At 38.5% G+C, this 22,778-nt stretch overlaps 1 protein-coding gene across 2 annotated transcripts in view; it reads left to right on the top strand.

Moving 5' to 3' along the window:
• Nucleotides 1-16,430, top strand: part of rab28 (RAB28, member RAS oncogene family) — a 30,808-nt gene extending 14,378 nt beyond the window's left edge. Inside the window, exons 3-8 of one of the 2 annotated variants that reach the window (XM_026916170.3) lie at nucleotides 913-1,001; nucleotides 1,424-1,553; nucleotides 13,959-14,062; nucleotides 14,167-14,244; nucleotides 14,600-14,699; nucleotides 16,109-16,430. In XM_026916170.3, the coding sequence (XP_026771971.1) occupies nucleotides 913-1,001; nucleotides 1,424-1,553; nucleotides 13,959-14,062; nucleotides 14,167-14,244; nucleotides 14,600-14,692 (494 nt within the window). In that variant the 3' untranslated portion in view covers nucleotides 14,693-14,699; nucleotides 16,109-16,430. The remainder of the gene's footprint in view (nucleotides 1-912; nucleotides 1,002-1,423; nucleotides 1,554-13,958; nucleotides 14,063-14,166; nucleotides 14,245-14,599; nucleotides 14,700-16,108) is intronic. The other variant, XM_026916169.3, reaches the window with a different exon arrangement.
• Nucleotides 16,431-22,778: the final 6,348 nt, after the last annotated feature.

Raw genomic sequence — 22,778 nt, 5'->3', positions numbered from 1 at the left:
TATATATATATATATATATATATATATATATATATATATATATATATATATACATATATATATATATATATATATATATATATATATATATACACACACACATATACACACAGACACACACGCATACATACACAGTACTGTGCAAAAGTCTTAGGTGCATGCAAAGAAATGCTATAGAGCAAAGATGCCTTCAAAAATAATGAAACTAAATGTTTCTACATTAAAAAAAAACTATAAAGAGCAGAAAACAGTAATAAATGAAACAAAGTCAATATTTGGTGTGATGATCCTTCGCTTTAAAAAAAATAGTAGTCTCAGGTAGAATTAGTGCAGTTTTTATAAGGAAATGAGCTGGAAGTGTTACTGAGCATCGTGCAGAAGCAGCCACAGTTCTTCTGGAAACTTTGACTGTCACACTTGCTTCTTATTTTTGCAGCGAAACCCAGCAGCCTTCATTATGGTTTTTTTTTTTTTGTCTATAAAGTGTCTCTTATGTAATCTGCTGCTTTCTTTACAAACATTTTTCTGTAACATTTAATTTTGTGCTGGAAAACTAATGTTTGGAAATCTAAAACGTTTTTGTACTGAATCAATAATGTAGAAGTCATAAAATAAAAACCAGTAACAAATTTGTACTAAAAAAATAGGGTGCCTAAGACTTTTGCACAGTACTGTATATATATGTGTGTGTGCGTGCACGTGTCTACTGATACACTAGATACATGATCGAGATTCTGATTTACCAAATTTAAAGCAGCCATTGATTCAATACAATATGATTTAGTATGTTAGCTTTTGATACTATTTCAATATGTTTGCTTTGAAGAATGAGAAGTCACGTTTCCTTCCAGGAACTGACAGGTAGAAAGATGTGTGTAACACTGTGTGTATTGTTTTCATGTTCTCTTATAGGGAACCTGAATGTGACTCTGCAGGTGTGGGACATTGGAGGACAAACGATTGGAGGAAACATGCTGGATAAATATATATATGGCGCTCATGTACGTACGCACACACACACACACACACACACACACGCAGTTATGACACAGGGTAAAAAAGGGTTGTAAAGCATGGTGTACATTATTGTGTGTGTGTGTGTGTGTGTGTTGGACAGAGTGGATGACATCATTGCCAAAGCTCTATTGCCTTTAAATTGAAACAGCATTCAGATTTTTATTGACTGTATTAATATTTGGAAGGAATGAATACAGCTTCTGTGTGCAGGGTGATGTATTTGTCATATTATTGCATCTAGCAGTAATTCATAAAGTTATTATGAATATTAATAAACCATGGCTGGAGCATATGGCTAACAGCGAGTGATATATATTGTACGCACTAAATAAAGGAAGGTGTGTTATTATTGACCGTGGGGTGTGTGTGTGTGTGTGTGTGTGTGTGTGTGTGTGTGTGTGTACAGGGTGTCTTACTGGTGTATGACATCACGAACTCTCAGAGTTTTGAGAATCTGGAAGACTGGTATGGTGCAGTGAAAAAAGCAAATGAGGAGTCAGACACACAACCTGTTATTGCACTGGTGGGCAACAAGAGTGAGTACACACACACACACACACACACACACACACACACACACACACACACACACACTGGTTTTACTGTTCCAGTGACCTCATCCCAACCTAACTAATAGGAAGTATTTTGGCTTTTTTCATCATAAAAACATTTTTTCCCCTGAGGACCAGGAAATTGTCCTCACACACACACACAGGAATTTGCCAGTGATTACAATTTTTCATTTTTAATGTAAATTTACGTTTAAATATTGTGTAGTTCCTGTTATCATTTATGTTATAGAATCTATAAACAGTCATTCCCTCTCCAACCTCTCTTTTTTCTGTCTCGTGAAATTACCAACATGCAGCTTGTCGTGTTACCGAGAAACCAGAAAGCACACAATCCTCTGTCCTGAAGACCTTTCCATCAATGATTAGACTTTTTTCCTTTTATTAATTAACACATTTTTTAAAATGTATATATAATTAGCCTTAGATGATGCTGATTGTCTACCATTTTAGTCCCTGTGAATGAGTTGTTACTATGGAAAAGGTTATGTGTGAGAACAAGGGCATTAATACATTACAGGGCATTATATAACAATCTGACTGGTGTTGAGTAATTCTCTATAAGAGCAGCTTTAGCTGTAATTACACAGGTAATAAATAGATAGACAAATTGGCTGATACCGAAATAGATTTTCTTGTTAGATTTCATATTTGATTTTTCTTAGACACACTGAGACAGACACAAACATCTCCCATGTTTAGCCTGATTAACTAATTAGTAAGTGTAATGGCACTTTTAGGACACACACAACTCCAGGGTCCCCCTAAATGTTCCTCGGTGAGAATGTGTGTGTGTGTGCGCGCACTGGCGTCTGTCCGGCGTATATCCCCTCTTTACCCCTAGTGTTCCCGGGATAATCTCACCCTGACCAGGATAAAGCGCTTACTGAAGTTGAATGAATGAATGAACACTCAAAAATGACATGATGACAGCTAAAGAAATAAACAAGCAAAATGCATCAAGATGCATAAAAAAAATTAAGTTTCTACCCACACTGTAGCTCTCTGCACCAAAATTAAATCGACTCGAAGTCCCTGGAGATTTCCACCCCTGCGTTATAATATATTACATTGTAACTATGTAAAAACAATTTATAATATAACTGTGTGTATTATAATACAATATAATAGTGTGTAATACAATATTCTTGTGTAAAATGGCTGGGATTGTGTGTGGGTGCGAGAGAGAGGGAGGGAGAGAGAGAGATTGTGTGTGGGTGCGAGAGAGAGGGAGAGAGAGAGAGCAAAAAAAGATGTATATATGCTTGCCTTAGCTGTCAGCATTTTATAATCTTCTTCATTTATGTGTCTATGAGGAGCAGTAAGTCATCCGGCTCTCTGCACGCACACGCACACACACTCACACCACACACACTGGTTGCTGGCATTCCCAGGCATGCCTGCTCCCTCTCTCTCTCTCACTCTTGTTTTGGTGACTTTAATGGGTTCAGTTCTCTTAACCTTTCCTCATTGCTCTCTGTCACACACACGCACACACACGCACTGACTCTCGACTCTAAAACACTCTATGGGAAACACGGATCATTGTATATCTCTGTCAGTGTCGGGCCAAACGAATAGGGGTGTGAGTGTGTGTGTCATTGTGTGTGTGTGTGTTGGCCAGTCCATATTGAATGCCTCTCTCTGTGCATAGAAAGCTCTGGTTATTTTTCCTGGACTCCATCTCTCTTTCTGTCTCTCTTTCTTTCTCTGACTATAACTATCTGTCTTTCTCTCATTTTATTATTTATCTCTCTGCCTCTGTCTGTCTGTCTCTCTGTCTCTCTGTCTATCTTCTATATTCCTGTCTAGCTGTGCTTTCTTATGTCCGCTTGAATGTGACTGTACTTACAGAATAAAATGGGCGTGTGTGCACTTTAGAGCAGCCAATCACAGCTCAGTGTCTGAGTCATTTGACTATGACAGCACATCTGACAGTGTAAATTCCGTGTGTGTGTGTGTGTGTGTGTGTGTGTGTGTGTGTGTGTGTGTGTGTGTGTCCTGGCTGGTCCGTTAAGGTAAATATTGGTGCACATGGGTGCCGTGGAGATCGACTTGTGTGGTACGACACGGGCCATTACACCTATCACACACACACACACACACACACACTCTCTCTCTCTCTTGCCATAACCGACCACACATTGACCCATTTCAAAACACCTGTGTCACAAATCATTTTTCTATGGCTGTGTTTTGTTCATGACTGTGCCCTACTCTCGCAAGGGTTGCGCCCTTTATAGTAAAGTGGCTTGAAAGTAGCCATTTGGTTGCAGTGTGTACTTAAACATTGTTTTTTAAAGCTGTTTAACCATTTATTGGTGTGTCTTCTGTCTGATTTTGTATAGGAGACTAATTTAAAAATGCAAAAGTTGCATAGTTTCCAATATGGCTGCATCGTTTTACAAGCCTAGATCTGGTATGCGTCAAAAATCGATGCATATGTCAACCAACATACACTCCCCGGATCATGTGCGTGAGAGAAAGTATTGCGTATTAAGTATTATGTATTCTGTCAAAACTTTGGAAGTACTTCAGGTATATTCAAAACGTAATTTAAAAATTTAATTTTAATCAACCAAAGGAGAGCCTGCGGCTAAAGACACATGATAGCTACACTGGAACCAAGATACACAATATCAAGTCAGCAGCATTTTAGAACTTTAAAACATGCATTCTCTGGGCTGTATAAAAAAAACAATAATTTGTGGAGAGAATTAGTGTAGTGATAATTCTCCAACAAAATAAAGACAGCGAAGAAATGTTTCACTGGTACAGTCAAACCTAGGAAATGTCAGTATATGTTACATTTAACTTAACTGGATCTTATAGGATTGGACCCGAATCGAATTGTATTGGTGCCGATCTGAATCATACTGCATTAAAGAATATATTATCGTAATTTGTTTAACTGTATTGTTTTGTATTGTGTCTATATGCGTATATACTATGCATCATATCGTCGGAAAGAAAGAGATTCAGTTGGTGTATGCATGGATGGAAAAATGGGGAGAGAGAAAAGAGTAAGTAAGAGAGAAATATAGAAAAAAAAGTAAAAGAAGAAGGACAGAAATAAAGAGAGACAGTGAGAGAAACAGACAACCAACCAAAGAAATGGAAGAAGAGTGAGAAAGAGATAGTGAGACAGACAAGAAGAAAACAAATAAGGAAGTAAGAAATAAAGCAAAGAGAAATACAGTGAGAGAAATAAAAAGACAAAAATAGACAGATAAAGAAAGTGAGAATAAGAAAGTACGTATTTTAAATTAATTTATATTTGAAACGCAAGTTTCTGTCTAAGGTTATATTAATGGCCACTTGGTTCTGAAACAAAGATATAGTTACAGAAGCACTGACACCTGATGATGTCTTTCTGAGGTTTGTGTGTGTGTGTGTGTGTGTGTGTGTGTGTGTGTGTGGTCCACTGCAGTCTCTTCAGCACTGGGGTTTTTGTTGGCTTTCATAAGTCCTTGGAGCCCATAAAGTCTTACAGCCATAACCTGGGCCCCTACACACACACACACGCACACACACACACGCACACACACACACAACATTGCCACGGAGATTATTTGAATAGAGATGTTTGAGTTGCATTGTTGGCTTCATTGCAGGTGTTTTTGTTTTTTGCATGTGTTAACGTATCGGTTTGATTGTGTGTAGGTATGTACATGTATGTACGACATATTTGTGTGTGTGTGTCTGCTGTGCCGTCTTGGAATGGAAAGATGATCCTGTGATGCATGAGCTGTTGACAGAACACTTCTGACCATCAGGAAACCTGTAGTCCCAGTGTGCTCACACACACATACAAATCGCTGGAGTACTCCAGTAATTTAACACACAGAAGTGACCTGGACTAAGGCCTACAAAGAGTATTCTGTCTTGGTCACCCACACACTGTGAGTATACAACCTCTACAGCATTCGCGAGCTCAGTAACCACTAAGGGTAAGGGGTGGGCTGTGCCCCCTCTTAAGGCTGCATTCCCTATAAGGGACTGGCTGTGCCCCCTCTTAGGCTTGTGTGCCCCTTGCCCCCTGTTAAGGCTGTGCTCCCTATTAAGGCTATGCTCTCTGTTAGGGCTGTGCTCCCTGTAAGGGGTGCATGATGCCCCCTTCTTAGGGCTGTGCTCACTCTTAGGGCTGTACTTTCTTCTAAGGGGTGGGCTGTGCTCCATGTAAGGAGTGGACTGTGTCTCCTTCATAGGGCTGTGCCCCCTCTTAGGGCTCTGCCATCTCTTAGGACTGTGCTCCCTGTAATGGGTATGCTTCCTGCAAGGTTTGCAGAATTTTAGTTTTCATTAGCATTAGCTTCAACCTCAGGCTTGAAAGTCTTTTAATTTTTAGTCGCAGTTGATCAGGAAAATAAACACGCTTTAAGTGGAATGGGAGTGCATCAGTTGACTTTGGCTTCCAAAACATATGAAGAGTAAAACAGATTTTCAGTTTTCGGAGTTTTAGTTATCAACATAAAAAGTTACCATTTTAAAAACTAAAGATATTTGTGAATAATGTGGTTCACACTGTAAAGCGTAATTAATGAATGAACTCTATCATAGTGGCCAGCTTTTGGGCCTCTGTGTTTGTATGATGAGAAATGAGAGCACTACTACTCTAGCTTAATTTATTCTGTGTTGCTGAATCTTGGACACACACACACGCAATAAACAGTCTGCTGCCTGTCTCAGCTCACTCTCCTGCAGCACTCAATGGCCAAATGGTGTGACAGAAGGAAGGAGAAACTGCATTTACGTGTTTCTATGTGCTTATGCCTCTCTCTGTCTCTCTCTCTCTCTCTCTCTCTCACACACACACACACACACACTCTATGGGATTGGGCAGCTGTCCTAACACCACTCCAACCCGCTTTATGAGCTGTGCTCATGTCATTTATGAAGCGGCATTTTTTCATATTTCTTGTGAAGTCGTTTAATAGACGTTTAATAATTCAGTAAAGAGGCAGTCAATGTCCAGAACGATTAGCATCAGCGTGCCAAAATTTTCCACATGCTTACACAAGCCAACGACTTCCTGAACAAACTGAGCACGTCCTGACTTTAACTCTAAATTTAACTCTCAATCCTATCCAGTTCTTCAAACCAAGTTCTCCTGAATTTCATATTGAGTTCATGGCTAGTTATTGACCATTTAAAATCTTCATCCATTTTAAGGGTTTATCTCAAATGGTAAAACTCATTGAACCACTTTTAACAGTACTAGAAGACTAGTAGCTGAGGGACACATATTACCCATAATGCATTTTGTGCATTAGGTTTATCAGTAGGTCTCCATATTAGAGCCATGTATACCTTATCATTATATATATACACAGTGCTGTGAAACCAATTGGCCACCATACAGGCCACTTCTGCCAACCACTTATCAAGGCCTTCATAGATGAACAATCACCACGTAGTCAGTTCTAGGCTGTAGGTGTGTCCTGCGGATGCTCGAGAAGCTGATGGACACAGTTGAGGCCAGATGTTTGACAGATGTTTGGTCTACTAGAGAGAGTTAAAGTATGCCTGTACCAGCATGGTAGCCTTCCCAGAATTCTGTGACCACTCCTATCATACGAGGTGCCAATCTTGACAGTCAAGCCATGGAGAGAAACGTCAGTAACCACGTATAGAGATGAATGGGCTTGCACAGGTGCCAAAGCAGCATCACACTCTATGGACATAACAAATTGCAGCTACCACTAAGCTCTTTGGATGAGGAGTTTAAGGTGGCAAGAAACAGATAGACAGTGCAGTATAAGGAGTCAAAAGTGGTCAAATCCAGAGTTGAGGCTGGGAGGAAGTGGAGAACAGAGGAAGCTGTTCTGCAGATAGAATTGTTGACCTGGGGAAAGAGGAAAAGAGAAGTGCCTGCTTAATACAGAAGAAGGTAATAGAAGAGGTAAGAGATGCGTAAGAGATCTCCTGCGAGATGGTGACAGTGAAGCAACAGGCCACCCAGACAAGATTGGACAGGGCACTTGAAAGGAAGGTGAGTTGTAGAAAGCCAAACCCTGCCAGATCAAGTTCCTCATCCAGTGATGTAATATACTTCCAAGCCTATCAAACTTTCACACTTGGGGCAGTTGGGCCAACCTTGGATGGAACCTTGGAGCATATTGCAGCAAGTTGCTGTTCAAAGTTACTAGGAGAAGGATGCTACTGATGGCAGAATGATCAGTTCCTGAAGGTCGTCTCAGAAGCTATCAGCCCAGGAATTGGGCATGCCAATCAGTCCTGCCCCACCAAGAGCACTGTCAACGTCAGCAGAGCTGGCAAGCAACAATGACCCCCAGTGCAATCTGCAGGAATTCTGAGCTCTGTGAGAGACCAGTAGTTATTGGTAGAACTGAAGTTCGCTAGCCATATTACCATGATGAACTACCACCATAAGTGTCATGTCTGAGTCCCAAAACAAGTTGTGCTCAGCCTCAGCTCGGTCTCCTGGAAGATGGTATATGATTTTGAAAGGCCCAAAATAATCAAGGACTTCAGGTACATCACTGATGGTGTGTCCAGAAGCATTAGCAGATGTACTTACAGAAACTGAACAAACCACTCATGTTCAAACATACTGAAGAGTGTCTTTTTTGTGTTAATTATCTAGATCTTCTACATTACTACATAGTAAAATTCAAGTATACATGGGGAATTATCCACTATGCATTATGGCAACAAAATGGCAAACTTCCACAGTGTCACTGTGCACTGAATATAGTGTTGGTTTGACACTGCCAGGGCTTGAATCTCAGTAACTAACTCAAAGCAATAGGACTTTAAATGGAGCTAGAGCCCTTCAGTGTCCTAGAATGCATTTGTGCTCTGAAACTGTAGATACAGTGTTTGAGCCACAGCATCATGAACCTAACAGCAGTGTGCTAGTATTTTAGGTGTGTGAAAGAGACTGTGTGTATGTGCATGTGTTGTACTTCAGTCTGCAGACAGTGTCTGTGCTTTATCAGCCTAAATGGGCGCTGATGTGTGCTGATGGCTCTGTTAGCTGCCGTGTTTATAACTCCACGGAGCCACTTAAGAGCAGCGCGAGGTCCATCCCCCCTTATGCATTCTCGCTCTAATGGAACGACCTGGTTATTTAACGGCTGCTAGCTGGCGCTAAGGACCAGACACACACTTCCCCTCCCCTTCACACTCGGCTCTCTTGCGTTATGAAGTCCTCAGAGTTTTATAAAAGCCCCTTAGCCCTCGACATGAGCTTGGACCCCCATAACTCGACCCTTTTCTCCCTGTCTGTGTATGTGTGTGTGAGTGTGTGTTTGGGTTAAACAGTGTCGGTGGCTGTTAACGGTGTTATGTGAAGTTTATTTGCTCCGTTTAAATGTTCCAGCCTGACACTGCCACAAAGAGCGCTCTCAGTGCACTCAGCTCTCGCTCTGTGTGTTCTGCAGTGTGCTGGAGGTTCATAAATTAATGAGCATTTTCATACATGGTCGTTTACGTGCATTCAAGTTCCCTATGGCTTTTTCGGCATGTCGGTTGAACCTTGGCATGCGCTAGTGCTACATTTTCACATTGTGCTTCTTGCTTAATCTTAATCATGGTTTTTACAACAGTCGTCTTCAGATTTTTCCAAAATAAGGACCCTTACGCCCAAGTCACACGCACTGTGACATTGTGTTACTCTGTATAAAAAATTTTAAAAATCTATTTCTGAATATATGTTGCTTCTGCCCTTGCAGAATTGCGTTATTGAATCAGGAATGGTGTTTTTCTGCAGTGTACATGTTGGGATTTTTCCAGTATATGCAACAAAATCTGATGTGTAAACACTTGTATAGTAAATAGTTTAAGGTGATATTTGGAACACTGCTTCCAGCTTCAAATTACACAAACGAGTTCACACAAACATATGTTTTAATAAAAATGTATATTTTTATTGTTCCACTAACCTGAATAGTAATTTTGAGTATTGCAGTTTCAAAGAGCTTATTGTAACACACTGGTCCAAGCCATTAATGGAACCCTGAGGCACAGCACAAGGTCAGCTAATACGGATGTGTTAGATTAAGTAGAATTTTTTCTGTGAGTGTGTGTGTGTGTGTGTGTGTGTGTGTGAGTGTGTGAGAGAGAGAGAGAGAGAGAGAGAGACGCCACAATGGCGGTCATTAAAGTAAACATTTCCCGGTGAGAGGGACGAGGCGTAGCCATCATTCTTTTCTCCTCATAATCCGTCACGGATCCGTCTCTCACTTTCTCACACACGCTCACACACACTCACTCAGCTTAGACACTGCTGATGATTCGTCACATTATCTTTCGCGCTCACATGTAAACAGTTTATTTAGTGTTTGCTGGTCCTTCCTGCTACATGGGCACGCTGACACTGCCTGAGCAGATCCAGACCTCCGGCAAGAGATCCACACGCACTGATAACCCCAAAACACTACATTAGTAACACACACAAAACACACACACACACACGAGAGGAGGCAGATCTGCAGTACAAGATCTCGACATGCTGATAACCCCCGATCACGACATTAATAACACACACACACAGGATTAGTATTGTGCGTGTGTGAGTACTGGAGACAGGACACGCTGGTCTAGATTAGATTAGAGGAGAAAAATGATCATCAGTGCCGTAATGTACACAAAGCCTTAAGGAGTTGAGCTTCGATCACGCTAGCTTTAACTCTTAACACTAATGACCTTTCGTGACATCATATCTTTTACCTTGATAAAAAAAGGTCCTGGATTGTCAGTGATAGTCAGTGGTAGGAATGCACTGATCTGTTACCATCAAGAATCAGTGTGCAAGATCTTAACTCAAGTTCGTTATTGCCACACAGCAAAGTGCAAGCAAAGATAAGGCGTATGAAACAGGAAGTGGATGGAAAACACCACTTTTACACATTTACATTTGTTCACACTTTTATCCAAAGTCACTTACAAGTGAGGCAGTTTTAAGTATTTAGTGGTTGAAGGACTTCAGTAATCGTATATAATTCAGTAATCATAACTACCACAGACCTGTTGATTTCTCCATTCTGATTGGTTGATTAATTTATTTCACAGCGGCTCAGACTGTGCCGGTTTCTATTAAATGTGTTTGGTATAATACATGATTTCATCTTACACAGGGACTTGTATGGCAGGTGCTCCACAAAAACATGTATAATCATTGATATGGTGATGTTTTATACTTACTGTATAAGAAGAATTAAAGAGTTTTGGAGGTGTTATTATAGGAAATTAATCAACTTCATGGTGGTAATGGATCACTCCACCCCAGTATTGATTATTTTCCTATAACAGCACTCTCCCAAGTGTTTTAATTCTTACATATTTAATACACACTCTACTCAAAATACTGTCTTCTTCTTGGTAAGAAATATTTTTGGACTTTTTTTTTCTTGGACCGTCATGACACAGTGTGTGTGCGTGTGTGTGTTAACCATAGTCTCTCTGTGACGGTCAGGTCCAGAGCAGATAAACACCCCGTCCTCCTGCTGCAGGAAATCTATATGTACAATAACCCGAGTGCAGATTTGCAGTCCCTATTTTTGGTAACAATAGATTTTATGAAAATATTTCTCCAGCGAAACGCATTAGTGTGTTTGTTATCGATAATGAATGAGCCATGTCAGGAGTACGTTTCACCATAACTGCCAACATATTCTGCGGCTTTTCATTTCACATGCAAAATCTCTCATATGGAGGGTGTGTGTGTGTGTGTGTGTGTGTGTGTGTGTGTGTGTGTGTGTGCGCGCGCGGGGGGGAACCAAATGTGGGAATCAAATGTCCCCACAAGCATAGAAATATCTGACAGATTGGACTTTGTGGGGACATTTGGCTGTTCTCCACGAGGAACAGTGCTTTTTGACAAAAAATAGAAGCTTTTATTTAAGATACAAAAAAAAGGTTTCAATTTAGTTACTGAAGTTAAGGGTTGGGGTATATTTAGGTGTAGCATAGCATTCATTAGCTGCCTTAATAATGTCAATGGAAGGTCCTCAAAAGGATTGCAAGACAAATATTTAGAGTGCTTTCAGATGGGTTAAGTAAGAATTAAACACTTGGGGTTGTGCTGCTACAGGAACATAATCAACGATGCGGTAGTGCAGTGTGACCAGTGTAATTTCCTAATGATTAATGAATGTCAAATTTTTTTTATCCATTAATAGTTATGTTTAATGATGTGGAGCATCCATGAAACAAGTTAGTCCTTGTTATTAGTTATGTTTTGTTAGCTATAAACAGTCATTTCCTTACCATCCTCTCTTTTTTTTCCACAAAATGCGAAGTCCTCTGTCCTGAAGACTCAGTGGAAAGCTTGATGGAAATTTACCTCTGACTGTTACAAAGTGCTGACACTGGAGACTCCTTCCAAAAATGTTACAGAAATGTCACAGAAAACTTTTAAATAACAGCATGGTTTTTACAGTTTTTAAGACGTTTATGTGGATTGGATCCACCAGACAAGTCTCTGAATTAGCTGTTACTACAGGAACGATAACGTATTAGAGTGAGCGCATTGATATTTATCCTGTGATTTGCCTTGTAGCCGGAACTACTGTCATAGCTGCTTGCATAGAAAATTAATCAATACCTTCCGACAGAATCAGAATTCAACAGAACGATAGAGATTTACGTAATCTCAGATCAGAAAATGGTGTGTGTGTGTGTGTGTCTGTGGGGTATTCATTTCAAATTAGCTGAATTTATGTTCTGGTCTGAAGTAAGATTTTAAGAGCTAAGATTTATGCTTGGATAAGCTTTAGAGTTAAGGTTTAGAGTTTACCGTGCTGTGTTTTAAACTAGGATTTAAAGTTTAAGTTAGAGTTTAAAATTAGTGTTGTGGTTTTATAGCTATGGATAATCAGTAAGAGTTTAGGGTTCAGTGCTTTGGTTTAGGGTTAAGATGATTTAAATACAGCATCATTGTTGTTGTATTAATCATATTAGTTAGCTGTATTAATTGAGTGTGTACTTGATAATCGTACATTAGATTCTTTGCGTGAGTCGGCTATATAGATTTCACGTGTATATGTGCGTGTGCGTAAGGTTGATTGATATGTATGTAGAAGGGAAGAGGATCTAATGGATCTAGAGGATTAGTTGTGTTTAGTGCTGGTAGCAGACAGAGAGCCTGCTCTGCTCCACACCACCATTAATCACACACGCACACACACAGATCTGTACTTTTAACTGTTTATACACGCATAGACATATAGACTGTGTGTGTGTAATTCTTGAGTTGTGTGGCTGATGGGTTTGTCACTGCATGGCAAGCTGAGTGTCTGTAAATGCTTTATATTTGTTGGGCTGTGAGATTTGCCATAGGTATAACACACACACACACACACACACACACACACGCACACACAGTGATGGTGAAGATAAAAAGCTTTTATAGAAACTCAGAAGAAAGCTATAGGGAAATGCTATACCTTACTGTATGTACATACATGCGCGCACACACATGCACGCGCGCGTGCGCGCGCACACACACACACACACACACACACACACACACACACACACACACACAGAGGTGCAACAGATACTGGGTGTGTCTGTCACTTAGACCGAAAGGATGAACAAGAGAATCTTTACTTTCAGCTTGGTGACCCCTGTCTGACCTCTGTGTGTGCCGACCTGGCTGTGACCCTGATGTGTGTGTGTGTGTGTGTGTGTGTGTGTGTGTGAGAGTGAGTGTGAAGACATAGTAAAATATAGCATTTCACTATAGCACTGGGAACTGTCTTCATTTAACCTAGTCATCAGTAGCACAAGTAATATAGTATTAAATATTTCTTACTAATGATGTTCCTTAAATTGTATTTTATTAAAAATAAATTATATAAATGAATTATAATCAGATTAGATTATTTATAATTAGAAGTGCCAAAAGTTTTGCTTTAAATGTTCTAAAATGGTTTTAGTTTGAGGTCCAGAGGGATTTATGTTTAGGCTTTAGTTTTAGGATTTAGGGTTTAACATTAGGATTTTGAGTTTGGAATTTACAGTTAGCAATACACATAGGTACCACACCCACACAGTACAGGTGTGCTCTTAGGAGGGTCAGAGAGAGGTCACGAGTGTGTGTGTGTGTGTGTGTGTGTGTCCATCCTCAGGGCTGCAGAATACAGTGTTGTATAGGATAATACTGTGTAACTGTAGCTGTAGCCTTCAGGTATGAGGGTTTCATGCATTTCTGACAGCTTTGTTGTCCTTTAGCTTACACACACACGCACACACACATATCTAGCTTGGGGAGGGTGAATTTAATGTACTGTTCACTGTGACTGGCACACACCCATTCTTCTAATCATGATGCAGAAGAAACAGGTCCTGAATGCAACAGCTTTTCTAACCTGTGTGTGTGTGTGTGTGTGTGTGTGTGTGTAGTTGATCTGGAGCACATGAGGACAGTAAAACTGGATAAACACCAGCGTTTCTGCCAGGAGAACGGCATCATCAGCCAGTTCGTATCAGCCAAGACTGGAGACTCGGTCAGTCTCACACACACACACCCTGTCTTAAACGCTGATGTACATATACAGTGTCTAAAAAAATATTGCTGTTCTTATGATCTGTGTGTGTGTGTTTGCTACAGGTTTTCCTCTGTTTTCAGAGAGTGGCAGCTGAGATTCTGGGAATAAAACTGAATAAAGCAGAAATAGAACAGTCCCAGGTGAGTGTGTGTGCGTGTGCGCTTGTGGAGCAGGTTGAACTCTGCAGGGTTAGTGGGAGGAATCTGATTTATTAAGTTTATCTAGCAGCTCAGCAGAGTGCACTGTGTGTGTTGAACTCTCATTAAGAGTTGTCAGGCTTAGAGAGGTCAACATGGGGTCATGACCTTTGAGCAGACACATCTATATCATTCTGGATGTGTGTGTGTATGTGTGTGTGTGTGTGTGTGTGTTTGCATTCTTTAAACATCTTTGTGTTGTCCAAACTAATTCTCATGACTTTCTTTTTCATCCCTGTTTTTCCTTCCTTTCTCTCCACTTCCACTTGTGTGTGTGCGTGCCTGTGTGTGTATGTAGCGGATCGTTCGAGCCGAGCTGGTGGATTATTCTCAAGATGAGGCACCAGTTAATCACGGGACCAATCAGAGCAAGATCTGCTCTGTTCAATAACACAACAGTATGTTTGTGTGTGTGTGTGTGTGTGGATTTCTATTTATCTATTTAGTCAGCACTTGATGGCACACATCCACCACTCTACACTCAGATTACACACAGGCGTTACGGTTAAAACCTTTTCTCAGGACAGAAATGACCGTGATTGGTTTGGTCAGGAACCAATCAGAATGAAGTGGAGGTGTGCGTTCTTGTATATTCACGTGACTGTTACTGTTCACTGCCTGAGTTTAATGCTGTGTTTGACTTAACTTGGAAGTAGGAACTTGGAATTATGTCAAGTTCGACCTATATGCATTCAAGCTACAAGCTTGGGGGAAAAAAATATGGATGCCTCCGTGTTCGTCTTTTGTTAGCAACAAACCATTCAGCTAGCTGATGTATAATATGCGAACTGTATAAGATTTAACAAGCTAATATATCTGTATGTTCGAGCTAAAGCAAATACTAGTATATATGGTATAACTCATTTCAAGGTAAAGAACAGCTCTTGGCTGCTTACACAGTCAACAGCAATGTTGATGTTGAACTTGGGGTTAAGAAGACTTTGCTAGTAGGAATTCTGTGTTGGGGCATTTTCTTTTTGTTTTTTTTTTTCCTAGTCATAGGTCAGAAATCTAACATAATTCCTGAGTTCAATTTCAGCACAGGGCATAGTTAAAAAATCCCTCCAAGTATTTTTTTTAATCCAGCCAAAATTTCGAGGCTGCTTCGGTCGTTGACTCACCAGTGAGAACAAAGGCCCATAATTCAGTGCGATAAAAGACCAGTCCAGTGAGAGCAGATGAGGCAACTCTTAACTGTTTCAGCTATTTGTGTCTAATTTACTGAAGTGAGCTAGCCTATACATACACACACTTGTCTTGTGAGAACCTTCCATTCACATAATTACTTGTGTCAACATATTAATGCAATGTTACACTTAAATCTAACCCTAACCATAACCTCAGTAACTCATATAGTTTTTTTTTTAATAAAAGCTGCAGTTTTTGTAAAAAATTAAATAATTTTAAAAAACAGTTTAACTGTGTGTATATAAATGTATTATTAATTATATTCATCATAATGAATTCTATTAATACTTCTATTTCTATAATTAATTCTATTATTATTACATAGAATATTGTGTAATCAAGCAATTAATCAGCTTCTCATTCCCTGCTACAACACCGTGAAATGTGCAACTGGGATTTATAACTTGAAGTAAGAGTTCAGCTACACATGAACAAATGTACATCAAGTCCCCGTTACACTTAATACAGTCATACAGCCAAGTCAGGCTTGATGTCATGTAAAAGTCTGTCTTACTGTGAATAGACTATAGATAAGAGCTTTGCTTAATATCTAGGCTTAATATCATCTGTCCTCTTTTCTTGTGTGTGTGTGTGTGTGTGTGTGTGTGTGCGCGCACAGAGGGTGGTGAAGGCCGACATTGTAAACTACAGTCAGGAATCGGTGGCTCGGACAGTCAACGCTCCACGCAGCTCCATGTGTGTTATACAGTGATCTACACAACACCATCTCTCTCTCTCTCTCTCTCTCTCTCTCTCCGTTTACGAGACTGCAACCAGCAAAGAGCAACACACGCATACACACATTTATCCCTTTGTTCTCTCGTATAGTGTGTGTATGTGTGTGTAGATCTACAGCAGTAGATTTCAGCATTCTGCATTTGTAAATGCCAGTTTCTTAATATGTATGTGCTATAATAATAAATGTGTTTAGGAAAAATAAAGGGGTGTGTGCGTGCGTGCGTGCGTGTGTGCGCGTGTGAAACTGAACCATGCTACCCGTTTACGCATTCTTTATTTTGCCAATTTAAGCTGGACGTATGAGTAGATCCTCACACTTTCATGAAAAAAGGAGTGTGGGAGGTGACATAACTGGCTGTGTCCCAAATGCTAGTGTTTGATTCTTATTAGAATCCACTCGAACATATTTGGGTTTGACACTTTACATAAGTATTGCAGCCTGCCAGCTATTCGCATATTTAGTGGTTAGAGCGTGATATATGACCTCCATTTGTGTTACAGGGAACAAGTTAATACTTTCACATAGTGAAAGAAATGCTGGTAATGATGAGGTGAGAACTCTGAGATTGTCCTGACAGAATGGATACGTCGACAGCTATGAAAGCAAGCAGCTTGCTAAACCAGCTGGTTTAGTCAGAAAACTAAATAGTACAAGCTGAAAATCTAAACTGCAGTACACTTTTGATGACGAGGTCAACATTCTGAATTTCCAACTACAAGTTAGACAAATACATGATTATTTTTAAAAGCGGTCAACTTTAAAAAGTAATTCCAACACCACATGAATGAACCGTAACTATTTAATTAAACAGTCATACAAATCTTACATTTGTGAACCAACTTGAAGCCATTTCTTGAATTTAATACCATCATACTCCAGCAGTGCATTATGGGTAAAGCACATGGTCCAGCAGCCACCAAGGCTAACCCTAGCCATATGAACAATCTAACAAAGTAACTACTATCAAGCTTTATTAGAATGGGTTTTTAAAAGAGATTTAAAATGGCTGATAGAGCTCTCAGATGCTCAAACTAATCAGCAGTTATGGGTGGTGGATATTAAAATATTTAAAATGATAAATACGAGATTGCTATCTGCATACTCAGTGCTGGATTTCTGAGAGCTTCAGCTGTGAAAAGTGCGTGTTTCTAGTGCTTTAAAAGCTTCTTGGTGAAGCAAATAACAATGAGACCGAGGTGTTCATCACAAGCCGACTTATTTTATTAAGCGTGACTTCATTTCAACTCCAAATTATAAGAAAAATGTCTATAAAGGAGGGATTTTTATTTTTCCAACTACAATAATGTGCATATCTATTACAGTGATGATTTTGTTACAAAACTATAAAATGTTCCATCAATTTTGGAATTTTACTTTTATAGACTTTAATATAGATAGAACCATAATATCATAAGGCATCCTTTAAGGATGCATTTTTTTAGTGTTATGTCCATCAATCTCTGATTTGTCATGTATAAACTGTGGTTATAAAATGAGGACTTAAGTTTACACACTGTGGTTAAAAAAAAAAAAAAAAAAAAAGTCTCTCACAATCACGTTTTACGTTCGTTTTTATGTTCGCTGGTAAGAATCTACCAGTAAAAACCCCAAACATCTACAACTTCATGTAATCGACAATATTTGTAAAAAATGTTCACACATCATTCATCACTGACTTTTAATTTACAAGCTAATCTGTCTGTAAACCAATATTTTTAAAGCAAATTTGCAAGCAAGTCTATATTAATAATATATATATATATAACGATATTTATAAATATATAAATAAATATTTCATTTAACCTCCGAACTTTAATAATGTCTACAAAATCACTTTAATGTTACACAACATTAATGTCCACAAATCACTTTTTATTTATGTTGTGTAACACAGATGATGTCCACAATTAATTTTGCTGTATGTTACATAGCTATGTATAATAACATCTATAAATAGAGATCTGTTGTGTTACAAAACTATAAGAAATGTCCATCAATTCACAGCATTTATTTTTATAAACTGTACTAATCTTGATAACGTGAATACTTTGTACAAGCCAAACCTGTCAATCAGCAAGTTTTTCATTCAACAGTTTTCTATCAATCTACACACTAACAATTTCTTATTTCTTAATTTACAAACTAACATTCCACAAATCTGTGATTTTTTTATTTTATTTTACACACACTGTATCAACTAAGGACATTTCCAAACTGTAAAAATCTCTTTCTGAATTTGCATTGTACTCAAATCTGCATTGTACTTCATTGAACTAAATCAATTAGTTCTTTTTTTTATTTATTAGTTGTATTTCTACATTGCAGTATGTAGACGCTGTGATATAATGCTGATTATGTCATTATTTCTATTGTTTCAGATTTATACATTTCTTTGAATGAGATATGTCAAATATAAAGTGGTAAACGAATCCCAGTGACTTTGTCCTGTGCTGAAAATATACTGTATATTTAGCAAAGTTAACTATCTTGTTTTGTGAGCGTTATTAAAGTGTTAGATCACATCACCATGCTCGATTTTCCTTTTTGTCCTTCAGAAATACGACACGTACCTTTTGCTAACCAAAATGATGACGTTTTATTGCTATAGCAGATTAAAGTCGTGTGGTCATGGTGCATGTCCAATGTTAATATGTTTAAAGTGTGATGTGTGTAATTGTGTGTAATGCAATCCGGACTGTTCGGCTCATCAGAGGCAGATGGGGCCTGAAAAATGATTTTATTAACAGAAATTAAAACAAGGAAGACTTAAACTGAGATGGGAAACTGAACGCAGTAGTCTTAAAAAAAGCCTCTTTTCCAAATTTTTATAAATATTGGAATTATCTTTTCATCTGAAGAGCAATTTGTGGATCGAGGAAAGGAAAAATGACCTTCCAAGAGGCTTTAAAATCATTTAAAATACCTTCACTGGCCACTTTATAAAGGTACACCTACCTCGTAGATTCACTTCTGTGGCTATTTTATCAAGTCACGGTATAGGTTTGTACCTGTACAGTTACTGACTGTAGTCTATTTATTTCTCAGCCAACCTCTACCCTGTCAATCAGTGAAAAATGACCAACACTAACCAGATTTTATTTGGATTACATGGTAGTGTGTGGTGTTGGTACAAGTGTGTAACAAACAGCAGCTTTGTTGGTAGATATAGCTTGAAAAAGGTGTGTTTTTGGTTGTGTGTGAGAGAGAGAGGTCAAATTAAGGATGAATTATCCTAATGAGAAATGAACTGTAGTAAAAGAAATTGCCTAATCGTAAACTTCCTTTGGTAGTTGTTTTTTTTTTTTTTTTTTAAACTTTCGGAAAACATCCAGTTCTTAGCACTGAGTAAAAGGAAAAGAATGTTTCAAAGGTCATGTTTTACCAAGAATCCTTGCTTAAAATGAAAGTGAACTGCATATAATTTTGCATATATAAAAGTGATTGAGAAATTATTATTATTATTATATTATACTATTATTACAATTTCTTTGTTTTGAATTCCTGAATCTGTTGTTTGGTCTGATTATTTTTATTTCTATAACAGCAGCTCTGACAGTAGTTCTGGCTGTAATTCAAATCACAGGTTTATATTAATGTGCTTGTTCAATACATTATCATTTCAGTCGTAAAGGCTTTTACACAGGGACTCATATGGTGGACGCTTCAAATAGTCTAAAACTAATACTAAATGGATTATTTTGTGTGTTGTTATTTAACAAAGAAAAATTTACAATCATTGATATGATTAAGTTTTCTGTGCGATGTTTAATATTTTTGGAAGGAGTCTCCAGTGCCAGTGCTTTGTAAACAGTCAGAGGTAAAGCTGCATTTTTTCCACAGTGGGAAAGTCTACAGGATGGAGGTCGCTTTCTCAGTAACAAGCTGCATTGTTTTTTGTCTTATGAACTTCAGGAGAAAGTGAGACTGTTCATAACTGCTATAATGTAAGTCTTAACAGGAACTAACTTTTTCAGACATTCCATAACATTAGATGTAATTATAAATGGATAATACAACATATGATTAAGTTGGGAAAAAAAAAGGGGGGGGGTTAAGCTTTGACATAATTGCCTTGGTATAAGAGGAATAAAGCACTTCGGGACATGCTGTTATAGGCAAATAATCAACTTCAGGGTGATAACAGTAAATCTGTCTCACACCACCCCATTGAGCAGGCCAAAGGATTTGTCTGCTGACCTCAGGATTTTGAGGTCCCGAAAAACAATGCGGTTCTCATCATTGTTGCTGTTTTAAACCACAAAGACTTTTCTACAGCTCAGTCCATCCAAATGGAGAAAACAGAGGAGAAGGGAGAGTTACATCTGGAGGAAACGGTGCACTGCCTGTCACCTGGCTGAATTCAGACCTGCAGTGGCAGCGTCATGCTGTGGGGATGTTTATCAGCAGCAAGGACTTGAAGGCTTGTCAGGATTCAAGGAAAAATGAACAGATCAAAGGAGACATTCTTGAAAACTTGTTCAAGAGCATTACGGACCTTAGACTGGGGTCAAAAGTCACCTCCATGGAAGTGACCCACAGTCAAGACGCAGAAGTGGCTTCAGGAAACGTCTGTTTTTCCACTAATTTCCACAATTAAGAATAGTAAAAATCAAAACTATGAAATACTTTTACAGTTGCTATCAAACATTTATCATTCATCTTCATATACATGTCTAGATGATCACACACTTTCTTTTCGTGACCAAAATGCACAAAACACCAAGCACTACTTCTCTTCAAACAGTGTGTGTGTGTGTGTGTGTGTGTGTGTCCTGAAACGGTGCTGAAGTGCCATTTTTCATTTCCAGGTGTGACAATGTAGTGTTAAAGCGGAGATGACCCTGGGGACCAGAGCCATGTGTGAAACACAACCATAAGAGCTGTAATTTCAGCCAGTCATATTCACACACACACACACACACACACACACACACACACACACACACACCCCTAATGAGAGAAAAAGCCCTTTGTGAGTTAATCCTCATTTAAAAGAATTCTTAAATCCCTTCGGACAGGTGATAGCCTACATTTGCTATTAGCATTGTTGGTGTAGACCATATTATTTACTGTCTTAAGCTTTTTGTTTTATTAATGAATGCAGTTCATTTAGTGTTTTTTCCTATTCCACTTGTCGCTAATGCCACCAGGGGGCGAGTGATACGAGAGTGCTATTGCTATTTACGCAGCATTACTATAACAACGTATATTAGTAGCTATAGGACACGGTAGTGGGCTTCATAAAAACTGATTTACAATAAAGTTTACTTTTTAGATTTACTAACTTGTAATTATTTACTTCATTAGTAAACATTAACACACCACAAACTTCAGCATTAATAAATATTTAAATGTTAAGAAAGTAACAAAGTAATCACCTGTATTAATTGACGTTTGTTTAAAACATAATGTCTTATGATGAAATATGCCTGCGTCGACTAAAAATAAGACAAATATAAATTAGTAAAAATAGTTTATAGGCCTAAATGTTACAACCTACTTTTCAGTTCTGAATTTTGCCAGTTAGCAACAGCAAAAATTCTCCATGTTGGTGATTGTGGGCTAGATTTCTATTTATACTACTATAAAATGTTAATGCAGGTGTTCATTTGCCCTGGTTTGGTTTTTATTTGAAGAAAAAAAAAAACAACATTAATTAATACAAGTGTTGGCCATGTTGTTAATGTTGCTTATGTTGAAGTTCATGGTTTGTTCATGTTAACTAATGTGTTACATAATGTCAGTTAACCTTAATGTAAAGACATTCTGACCAATTTAAAGTAAATAAATTGTAGTAAAGCTAAACGAAAAAAGCTAAAAGTGAAAAATAAAAAGTGCAATAGTGTGTATTGAAAAAGTCTTATACTGGGATCTTATTTTTGCATCATCATCTTTCACACTGTTCTGTATCTGATTATGTTCAAAATTCTTCACCAGCCTGAATTAGATATTAAATCTTGAAATGCTTGTAGTTGTAATGCATCTTAAAGACTACTGTTCCATAGCTGGAGTGGCGTCTTGTTCTTCATGCCTCCTCCTTCTCCTCTTAATCACTGAGAGCTGACAGGCCGGGCTCGTGCTGTTTGGACAGGTGTTTTTTTAAACAGCACTTCTGCTTTTTAAAAAAAGTGAAGACGCAAGGAAAGAATAATATATGGTGGTAAAAGAGTGATGAAGATTTGACAGATGGGCGGAGGCCGTCAGGGATTTAAGTCTGTACTCATTTGTCGGCCTGTTTCCCTCTTGCTGGTTGTGACAGATGCCATGGCTAATTTGTTCAATGTCAGTTAGCTTAGCATGATGAGAAGTCAGACCGAATGTTCTGAATAGCTGCTGGTGGAATTCACAACATGAATGGCTCATTAGCTAGATGTACCTGTTAGACCTTAATATTTCACTTAGAAAGACCAGACTCAAAACATATTAGTGATGCTATTAATTCCTTTGTTAAAAGATCATTTCAGGAAAAATGATAATGTTGCTAATAGCAAAATGAACCTAGAATTATGCAAATGCCATGCTAACTGGTTGCTTAAACAGTCTAAGTCCA

The sequence above is a fragment of the Pangasianodon hypophthalmus genome, chromosome 13, assembly GCF_027358585.1.
Source record: "Pangasianodon hypophthalmus isolate fPanHyp1 chromosome 13, fPanHyp1.pri, whole genome shotgun sequence".
Classification (NCBI taxonomy): Eukaryota; Metazoa; Chordata; class Actinopteri; order Siluriformes; family Pangasiidae; genus Pangasianodon; species Pangasianodon hypophthalmus.
The sequence above is the reverse complement of the archived record's forward strand: the minus strand, read 5'-3'. Positions and strand labels throughout refer to the sequence as shown.